The following is an 11243-nucleotide window of genomic DNA, read 5'->3' on the forward strand; positions in this document are numbered from 1 at the left end:
CACCGATGAATCAAGGGCAGTCCTCTGGTGCTTGCACAAAAAGTGATTAAGAGATGGACAGGATGTGGACGAGATAGATGTGGCAAGAGTGAGACAAGGGGTAAGAAGTCATCGCTAATCCCTTTTAGTGAGGTGGACACTTGCTCCTCTTATTCACTGACTTCCAATCACAAGACATGATGTCACGGTCTCTCCAAAGGGCCTCAGAGCTGCCCTTTCCAGTTTGAGGCCCATGTGTCTCAATCACAGCGTTGTAATCTAGTCCATGGGGATAACAGGGGGGTCAAAGCAGGCTATTTCTATTTGCCGTGAGAAAGCCAGCAGTTGCGTGCTGAGGCTAGTGCATCTGAGAGGAGAACTGAGAGAGAGCGTTTCCTCCGATTTGGACAGGCCGATGATGGGCCACTCACCAGCCACTTCCTAAACGCTGTTTCTGGGCTGCTGAGAAACGCACTAACGGATCAGCTAATAGCATACCTGCAGGGGAGAGGGAATACCGTGTCAAGTAAAAGCCACTGTCAGTCTGTCTGTCAGCCCCGGTTCCTATGCCTAACTGCCTATGTGGAAGAATACCTGTCTGTCTGCCTAGACGGGTTCCACCTCTCTCTCTCTCTCCTGACAGGGTAACCGTTTCCAAACATAACACCCTGTCACCGTGCTCCCTGCCATGTCATAGTCATGTGAGATGATGACGGCAATGATCATCTGAAATGTATTATTGTTTGATTCCTGACTGAATCAAATGACAATAACTTCCTATAATCAGATGTGGCCAAGCATGCACGCCACTTGTTTCCTGCATGTCAATGTCATAATAGAGGAAAAAAAACACTTATTTAAGGTCATTGCCCTCATACTGTCCCATCTCAATATAAGGACATAACAGACTAACTGACTCTCAGCATCCAATTAATTATATAACAGGCTTGCAGTTGTTTGCCAGAGTTAAGTTTGTTTGCTGGCATAAAAACAGGCTAGCAAGGTGAACAATGGACAAGTAATTTTAGGCACTGCACAAACAAGGGGTACCACCACAACAACACCCCCCATTCCCCTTGCCTTCCTTTTGAGAAACTCTAGGGTTACCATGGGAACTGAAGTATTCCTGGGATAACTCTCCTCGCATGCCAGCTGGCCTTCAGCGCACCGACTCCCCACGTGCACTGACTGACCTGTTGAAAAGATAGATAGATAGCCTACTGTGCGCCTTTTCATTCTTGTTGTTTTCGATCTTTATAACGGTCCATAACGGTTTAAAGTTGTTTTCCTGCATGGTGCAGGACAGTTGTAGAGGTTTTACTTCTGCTGTATACCGTTGCTCTGACTGTATTGTTGATGAGTCTTGCTTTTCTTTTTGCCTTGTATTGCTGTAATCGATCAGTACTTGTTCTTTTCCTTACTCTTTACCAACTCTGTAACCTTAACTGCTGTGCCACCAGGCTCTTGGCGACTGAGTTTTCCCCGCGGGATAAATAAAGGTATCTAACTATCTATCTAAGACTAAGTTCACTTTAAGCCTTGGCTTTGTAATGAAGTGTGTGTGTGTGTGTGTGTGTGTGTGTGTGTGTGTGTGTGTGTGTGTGTGTGTGTGTGTGTGTGTGTGTGTGTGTGTGTGTGTGTGTGTGTGTGTAGCCTACTACTTACCAATACAGAGACATAATACATCCAAGCACACGAGCATCCTCCTCTTGCCGCAGAGAGAGCCCTCCTCCCCGGGTTCAGAGAGGTAGTGCATCCCCACACCAGAGCCGTTCTGGTTCTCCCGAGCCTCTCCCACTCCTCCATTGTCGGCCAGCCGCAGCTGGAGCTCGGCGTCCCGGGGCAGCGTTGTGTGGTGGGTGTTATTAGTGGAATTTAACTTTTGCATGATCTCTAACTAAATGTAGTGTCTTAGAAACTTAAAATAAAAAGAAAACGGTAGGGACAAAGCCTGGTATGAGGTTACTAGGCTGGGTCTTCTTGTTGCAGAAAAGTTAAGGAATTCCAAAAACGTTAATTCAGTCCATTCGTTGACAGAAAAAAAAATCCATGTTCCAAAAAAAACAACGGCTGTAAATCGTTGTTAATAAGACGTCAAGGTAGGTGTTGCGAAAGACGTAATCAGAAGAATAAACATGCGCGCAAACTTCAACGCTCTAAAACTACAGCGAAACTTTCGCTGATTGGCGTGAACAACACTCTTCCTTTTCAACTAGTGTCCTCAATAAACCTTTAAATTACCACCAACAAAAACCCGATCTTCTCTAAGTATCACGCCGCCGGAGCCCACAACAACATGTTCGATCCGTCTGGCAGCTTTCACTGACTTGTCCATAATATTCCAGTCAGTCAGTGAACTATCTCAACTTTAACACACAGTACAGCCCCATCCATGTGAGAGGAGCACTTTCTCTCCCTTCCCTCTGCTGCTCTGCCCCTCTGAGCCCCTCCTTCCCCACAACCAGGAGAGTTTGTTTTCATTCTCAGTAAACCCTGTTATGTAGGGTCACACAACACCCTGCTGCTCTCATCTCTGCTCTGACAACCAGTGGTGGGAAAAGTTTTTTACTTGAGTGAAAGTACAAAGGTATTGGTATCTAAATGGACCAAAAAGTATCTAAAGTAGAAAGTACTAATTTTGCGGAATGCCCCCATTTCACAAGTTTTCAAATGTATAAAAATCAACAGTGGTGGAAAAAGTAGGCCTACTCACATTTTTTGTATCAATTCTGCAATGTAGAAATACTCTGTTAAGTAAAAGTTCCAGGAATTCAAAATGTGCTTGAGTAAAAGTACAAGTAGGCCTATATTGGTATCAAAATGTACTTAAGTACTGAAAATTGGAAATCCAGTAAAGTTAAGAAAAAAATAACTCAAAACTGTACTGTAGGCCTACAGTACTTGAGTAAATGTACTTAGTTGCTTAACACCACTGCAGACAGTACAGTAATGTGGGCCTTATATCTGACATAATGATGATGAACATTATTTTTCTTACTTTTGACCAATGTTTTAGTCAATGAATATCTACAACTGCAAGCCATAGTATTAATGAATAAAAACGATTATTTCTTTAGGCCTTTGTTGTCCGTCCTATAACATAATTAGGCCTATCAGAATTTGAAACATCTATTTTGCAGATCTGCATTTTACCCCAGATTAGCTGACTAAAGATAACACAACTGAAATACTTAAAACTTAATAGATGAATTAATAAAACTTAATCAACTTAATCATTTAATAATAATACAAAAAAAGAATAATAATGATAATAATCATTTTAAGTTTAAGGATTTTGGTTGTTGTTGTTGTTGTTATCATTATTTTATATAAAAGCAGTTTCACCATAAGCCTTATTATCTGGAAATTGCCTCATGTGAATTTTGCTCACCTCATTCCCAAAGGTCATTTGATTCCTTAATAACCATTTTCTGCATGTATTTTTTTGTTATCCCCTCCTATCTTGACTAAGCAGGAAGACTGTGCCATCTGGTGTAGAGAATTAGGCATTGCTCCTTCTTTTCCATTTCTTGCAGTGTCACTGAAAATACGAGCTATTTCCTGTCATACTGTAGTAGTGTGAACCTCAAACACTAGACTAGACGGTAACAGGAAAGGTGGGCACCATAACATTCTGGGCACTAGGGAGAACTGGGGACTAGGGAAATGTGGGCCTGTGGATGAGTGGGCACTTTGGGGGGAGAAGAGTGGGCACTACAGACTTCTATTGATTGCTGTGTGATGTGTGAAGTGCTGGACAAGACAATCCAGGTGTTGTACCAATGTTGTGCTAATCTGGTTCAGATGGAACCAGTTTCACATATAGGCCACATTTCTTGCATGTGATTAAGTACACACAATTAGCTGTATTACTTTAAATTAATATCTCATTTGTAGTGTTTAGGGTTAGGGTTAAGGTTAGGTTTAGGCCATAGTTTTACTGAGGTTATAGGGTTAAGAGGTCAGGCATAGTTTCTGTTTTACTAAGGTTAGGGTTAAGGTTAGGATCAGGCATAGTTTTACTGAGGTTAGGGCTAATGTTAGGGTTAGGCATAGTTTTACTGAGGTTAGGGTTAAGGTTAGGATTAGGCATAGTTTTATTGAGATTAGGGTTAGGCATAGTTTTATTGATGTTAGGGTTAAGGTTAGGGCATAGTTTTATTGAGATTAGGGTTAGGCATAGTTTTACTGAGGTTAGGGTTAAGGTTAGGATTAGACATAGTTTTATTGAGATTAGGGTTAGGCATAGTTTTACTGAGGTTAGGGTTAAGGTTAGGATTAGGCATAGTTTTATTGAGATTAGGGTTAGGGTTAGGCATAGTTTTACTGAGTTTAGGATTAAGGTTAGGGTTATGGTTAGGGTTAGGCAAAATTCTACTAAAGGTGCCAGTCATCCCCCATAAGGGTTAGTTAGGGTTAGGGTTCTCTAGTGCCCACTCTTCCGGGTGTCCATTCTTCTCTAGTACCCACTCTTCTCACCCAAATTGCCCACATTTCGCAATCTCCGTATTTCCCGTATTTCCCGTGTATATATATATAGTAGACTGTAACTGTCAGATCCTGCTCAACGCATGCCTTACCTTAGTCACTAAAACAACCATGGCATAGCACATGCCATAAGGCAACCACTATGGTTATGGTTTCTCTACTAGTACTCTACATTATTTCTATGCATTTGATATATTACCTTGTGTTGTCCTTGTTTACTGTAAATCGCTCTGTATTAAAAGCGTCTGCTAAATGCCTAAATTGTAATTAAAATGTATTTATTTGTTGACATTATCACTTTGGTACAATGCAAAGAATTCACCAAAGATAATAACACACACACACACGCACACGCACGCACGCACGCACGCATGCACACTTTATTTATCACTCATTCCTCCATAAAATTGAGTCATCCACAGATTTATATGTGCCTTTAATTGCCCCAACAGATGTAATTTATTGTGACTATGATGTAACCACTCCCATTTCTCTTGAAAACATGCATTGAACTAACACAGACAGACCAATACAAAAATCTAGTCACTTCTGGTTTTAGTTGAAATATCAGAAAGGTTTTTGGTATCACCTACTAAGCTGCAAAAGTGACAGATATGCGTGTCATTCATTTGCATAATGAGTGCATGTTGCTTTCCACTAGAGGGCCCTATATCATCAGTTACTTGACAGACATTTAGAACAAAAGGGAGGAAAGGCCTGGTGTACTGTAAAATCTAAATGAAACTGCAGTGAATGAGAAATGCGTGGGTGCCTGGAAGTCAATGCACTGTGTGTGTGTGTGTGTGTGTGTGTGTGTGTGTGTGTGTGTGTGTGTGTGTGTGTGTGTGTGTGTGTGTGTGTGTGTGTGTGTGTGTGTGTGTGTGTGTGTGTGTGTGTGTGTGTGTGTGTGTGTGTGTGTGCGTGCGTTGGGGGTGACATGAATCTCCAGAGCACAACCTGGATGGGCTGATACACAATGGTACCATAACCTGGATTTTTCAACTGCAGCTTTAACGCCACACCACACCAGTACCACACCACACTCAAAATATCTACCGTTTCCATTACACAAAAGTACCCCCTCTCAAATCCACAGGCATGACTAGCAGACTCCGGTCATTGACACTTCTTTGTAATGTAAACATAGGTGAAGGTCATTGCTTCTTGCCTAACAATGTAATGTAGATGAGTGGCCAACTGTCTTGTATACAAATGCAAATCGCCTGTGCACGTACAGGTGTACTCCATCTATCGGTAAGAACCAAATGGACCCTTATAACTGTGATTATAATACAATATTATAAATCATAATGTGTAGTGAACTGTACCAAGCAGCACAGTCGGTCATGCAAATCAACAAGCTGATACTCTAGGTTCAAGTCAATGTTGTTGAAACCTTGAACCTACAGTGTATTTACTGTACAGTGTCACACAGGGTCTCTCTAAGTGGCTCTCAAATGGAAAACATTCGATCAAAATGTGGGTTTGCGTCAATAGATTCCTTGTTTGTTTGTGTACGCTTAGCCCTTGTCAGTGGAATTGTGTTTCTAGGGAACAGCTTGGGTCCAAGTTTATTTCCTGGCTGGCTGTCAGCGACTCATAGGCTACTCACAGACATTGTAACAGGAAATAAACATGTACACGGTCCCATTTATAATGTTTATGTTGTGTGAAAAGGTTTAGCGTCTGCTAAATGCCTAAATTGTAATTAAAATGTATTGTTTTGTTGACATTATCACTTTGGTACAATGCGAAGAATTCACCAAAGATAATAACACGCACGCACGCGCACACTTAATTTATCACTCATTTGTCCATAAACTTCCACAGATTTATGTGTGCCTTTGGGTTGCCCCAACAGATGTAATTTATTGTGATCTATCCATTCCTTGTTTGTTTGTGTATGCTTAGTCTTTGTCTTTGGAATTGTGTTGCTAGGGAACAGCTTGGGTCCAAGTTTATTTCCTGGCTGTCAGGGACTCACAGTCACTTATAACAAGTGAACGCGCACGCACGGGCACGCACACACACACACACACACACACACACACACACACACACACACACACACACACACACACACACACACACACACACGCAGTTTGCCTGGACCTGAGTGGTGTTGTGGACACAGAATGTGCCTCTGTTTGTCAGCCTCTGTCACCTGACACTGATAGTATAGCCTATGCCTCCTACAGACTAACAGTACTTAAAGGTAGGGTAAGTGATATTTCTTTGTATTTTTTGTTAAAAAGGTACTAAAAGTACTACATTCTGATAGTGATCATTGCTACAGAGTGTTTGTTTGGTCACAGGGGTCTCTACAGCTCCAGTAAACAGAATATAGTACATTTTCAGGTAGGTGACAACATTCAAGCCAACCAGGAGGGAGCACTGAAAATGCTTTTTCTGTTTAATAAAGAGCTGGAGAGACATGGGAGACTCCTTTTACCGAACAAACACTCTATAGCAATGAGTACTATCAGAATATAGAGCTATTTAACACTTATTTTAACCAAAGTAAATCACTTACCCATGGACCATTGATATGCACGAGTCGGCAGCAGTTCTGTAAAAGGTGAGAATGGGGCAGCCAATGTCTATTGTTGTCGGAGGAGCAGAATTGTTTTTTCTCGACTTTGTCTTTCAGCAGCTAGACTGGGCCAGAGCTCCATTGCCTGGGCTGGGCTGTAGGCCGAGTGGCCCAACAGACTCTACGCATCTGAACACAGCACCACTGCTATGTTATTCCTCTTCACCTTCTGTGATCCTGCTTAAGGCTTTGGGTATCGAGCTGAAAAGGTTTGGGAACCTCGGCTCTAAATATAGGTAGATGTTTATTGTCATTGCATAAAAACACAATGAAACCTCAGCAGCAATCCATTCCAAGAAGCAGCATAGATTAAAAACCAGCCTGATCGCCAGAGAATTAGTATACATTGCACAGATTTGTGCACGTCATTCCGTGCATAGTCGCCTAGAAACCCCCAAATTCCGTGCATATGTACGGGGAGTCCCACGGTGGGCGTAACCAGTCGCAACCCGGAAAAACCAGGAAGTAGAGCAGTCCCCACAACAAAATTTACGATTCTGTGCCTATCGGTACGTAACTCAAACGGCGCTGAGTAGGCTCAAGGGAATGTCGCAATGTTCAGGACGGCAACTCGCTCGCTTTAGCTCGCTCGGTTGTCCTTCACACGGCGACAATTCCCTTGAGACTGCGCGCCTCCGAAATGGTTTAGTCACAATGGGGGAGATGCGAGGCGGCTATGCACGGAATTTGTGGTTTTCCAGTAGTCTATGCACGGATTTTGAGAAACGTTGAAAAACGTTCAATGAGAACGTTTCCTCTGGCGATCGGGTTGTTAAAAAAATATATACAAGGTGAAAAAAAAAAACAGTGGTTGGATACATTTCACTTGTCCGTGGTGTGTGTGTGCGTGTGCGTGTGCACGTGTGTGTGCATTTGGGAAGGATGGGTTATGATTTCAGTAGTGTTTTCACAGCTCTTGAAGACACTGTTTTTCAGTCTCTTGGTTCTGGCTCACATGTACGTAGAACACTGATGTGTTGCTTTGACCTCTGAGGTCACTATTCTCACTGATGAAAAAAATATCAAAACTCATACTTAACTGCCGTGAAATTTCCCCAAAAAAACCCAATCCAAGAAAGTGCTGGCCTCATCATTTGCAGAAATGTCAAAGTAAACAATTGTGTTACATAATGACCTCCTTACAGGACCAATGACTTCCTCAAAAATCAAATAAACCATGGTATGCTTTGTAAAGTTGTAGGAATGTAAGAATGTGTTCATTCTACACGGTAAGGTGACTCCCCACCACACAGACTACTTTCAGACTACAACAGACAGGCAAAAGTTGGCATTTAGTTCAGCACAAACTCTGTCAGCCGACGTTAATATACTGTCCTTGCTACGTGTACATTAGTGTACATAGTTAGACAGTCAGCCAAACTCCTTTCAAAAATTACATGGGAGTCAGGAAGTAGCATCCAAGCTCTGGTGTTTTGTCACACTTGTACATTCAGAAATGGAGTAAAACTATGTAGAAAAGAAAGAAAATGACAGGCTGTATCAAACAAACAAACAAACAAACAACCAAGCAGGTGAATCACTGAGCTAATCTACACAGTGAAAATCCTAATCTACGATAGCAAATGTAAAACAAATCAATTAAGCATGAAATAAACTCTACAAAGTTGCATACAAATCAGAACTACAGTCTCCTGTCATAAGAAAAAAGGAACAGATCACACTTACAGACAATGCTGTCAACTGGTCAACAACAGATGGTGAATTGAAGAATTTCAGAGCACATACATAATTAAGAGCACATACACCTGTGTGCTTCTCCTAATCAGGGCAATGCAGTACACCTGTTGTATAAAGGTGGCTCTGGCAACACTTGCCAATAAATTGAATGGCCAGTAGGTGGCTCTGGCACACTTGCCATTAGAGGCCAAAACAGTTAATGAGGACTCATTACGTTAATTAATTTACATGCAGTGTTGCCATATTTTGTGAGAGAAATAAGCAACCAGGTCTAGGAAAACAAGCCCAAAAGAAGCAACTTAGGCCACATGATCACTTGAAACCTATATGCATCGGCTATTTGAAAATAACAGATCTACAAGCTGGGGTATTTTCAAAAACTCTTGCAATAAAATGTGGAATATTTGGAAACATTTTGAAACATTCTAACAACACAAATGCACAAAACATTTTCATGAAAATATTTGAGAACCACTGGTTTAAATAATAATTTCATTTTTTGGAAACAAGCCTAAATAAGAAACTACACTTTAGAAACAAGCCAAAAAAAAAACGCAACCCGCAACTACCAATTTTTTCAAGCAACTTTACTGAAAAAGAAGTCCAAAGTCGGTTATAATAAGCCGACATGGCAACACTTGGGCTAGGGAAGGGGCAACAACCGTTTCTCATGCTTTGATTCACTTCAATACCCCACGGCTAATGACGGCTCTACCGGTCGGGACACGACCGAACCTGCTCGGTCGTTGATCGACGGTATAGAGGCAGTATGCACGTGACATCATCGTACCCGGAAGTTATGTGGGAACGCCTACTGAGTGGCAAAAAAACGACTTTCTGGCCTTAATTGACAACCCATACATCTAAACGGAAAGTCCTATCTGATTGCACTAAACAACGTTAAACTCACCAACTTTGCAGCTGTATGGAAAGCTTGAATTATATATCCTCTTTCTATCTGCAAAGTTTTTGTTTCATGAAAATCCAAATGTTATGAGCTACTTTCTGTCAATAAATTCCATGCAGGTGATTAATTTTCGAATTGGAGTTTGCAAGCACTCGTTTTCAGTAACGCAACATCCTGCTGCGGCCTCCTGCATTGTGTAACAGGTGGTACGCAGGACCGTTGAGTGATTTCCAACGAGCACTTCCAAGCTCCAACACTCCATGTTGTTTGCCACTCAGCCTAGTTGAGGGGGGGGCATGTCCCGGCGGAAAAGTGACTCATGTGCATACTCTCTATTATAGAAGTCCCGGCGGCACGGCGTTATCTACAGCAGGTTGTCGGCAGGAGACTGTTGTGGAATTCTGGATCAATCAGCAATCGATAAGGCACATAAGAGTCGAGACAATATTCTAGGTGGAGGTGGTTATGCTTTATGTACATGATGTCATGGTCAGAAGTACATTAACACGCATGTCAGTGGTACGGTAGTTCTGCCTCGAGCACAGGGCAGAGATCACAGTTATACTGTAGCTGCCTGAAGGACAAACCGAACCATAACAAGATAGGCTGTTCCAAAACAATAGCTATTAGGCCTAGTGGAGACATCTAGGCTCTCACAAGCTGTCAAATATCATAATGTATTGTAGAACCACTATAAGGGATGCATGGTATAATATAAAGGTTAGATATAAGCAGCCATATAGCTTCTTCCTCAAGACGCTTTCCAACGCCTTCCGCGGCCGAGTCGGGCCAATATCGGTGCGGTGGAGAGTTGGCTTTATGTTTTGCGTGTGCCTTGGCATGTACACGTGTCGAAACTAAGGGCAACCTTTAGCGTAATATTGTTGATGTAGAAGGAGTGCAGAATATTTGTAGATGGAATTCAGAACATGGCTTGCTCGAACGTGAAACAAACTATGATAATGATAATGAATTTATTTGTATAGCTCTTTTTGGGGGGAAAAAAGTTACGAAGTGCTTTACAGAACAAAGTAAAAAATCTGCAAGCAACAAAGCAAAATCTGAAGCCAACAATAAATGTCAAACAGAAAAACACGTTTAAAATGAGAGCTACATTATCATAATCAAATACACATGTCTGCATGGACAGGCTTGCAAAATAAGTGTTCTTCTGATTTTGTTCTTCTGAAATCGCTTCCTAAAGTGTTTTTAGGACATTTCTAATGGGGGGGCATAGATGTTCATGGGTGCAAACCTTCTCAGGATGAATTAATAGGCAAAAAGAAATTACACAAATTAAATGATCGATGTGCTGCAATATCTGATGAAAGTCCGGAGTAAACCAGTATTTAAAGAGGTGGTGCCGTGGTTTTGCACTTTTTCTGTTTTTCATGTGTCTATGAAGTTGATAGAACTTTATTAAGCCCCATGCCGGTGTTTTTATGGTGTTTTACGTATTCTCTGACTATTTGGAGTTTCTTCCTGGAGGCTGAAACCTTGCGGGTCAAACGTGCCAATAGAAAAACAGCGCTTTAGTGACATAGTAAAAACATGCCCTCCCCCTCATTATCATAACAC

At 41.7% G+C, this 11243-nt stretch overlaps 1 protein-coding gene across 1 annotated transcript in view; it reads right to left on the bottom strand.

Annotated features, from left to right (window-relative positions):
* The window catches only part of ppap2d (phosphatidic acid phosphatase type 2D), a 23284-nt gene extending 20854 nt beyond the window's left edge, over positions 1-2430 (bottom strand). Inside the window, exon 1 of the mRNA XM_084072744.1 lies at positions 1645-2430. Coding sequence (XP_083928870.1) covers positions 1645-1867 — 223 coding nt within the window. The 5' untranslated portion in view covers positions 1868-2430. The remainder of the gene's footprint in view (positions 1-1644) is intronic.
* Between the last annotated feature and the right edge of the window lie 8813 nt (positions 2431-11243).

Source organism: Gymnoscopelus microlampas (genome assembly GCF_963454915.1).
Source record: "Gymnoscopelus microlampas genome assembly, chromosome: 11".
Classification (NCBI taxonomy): Eukaryota; Metazoa; Chordata; class Actinopteri; order Myctophiformes; family Myctophidae; genus Gymnoscopelus; species Gymnoscopelus microlampas.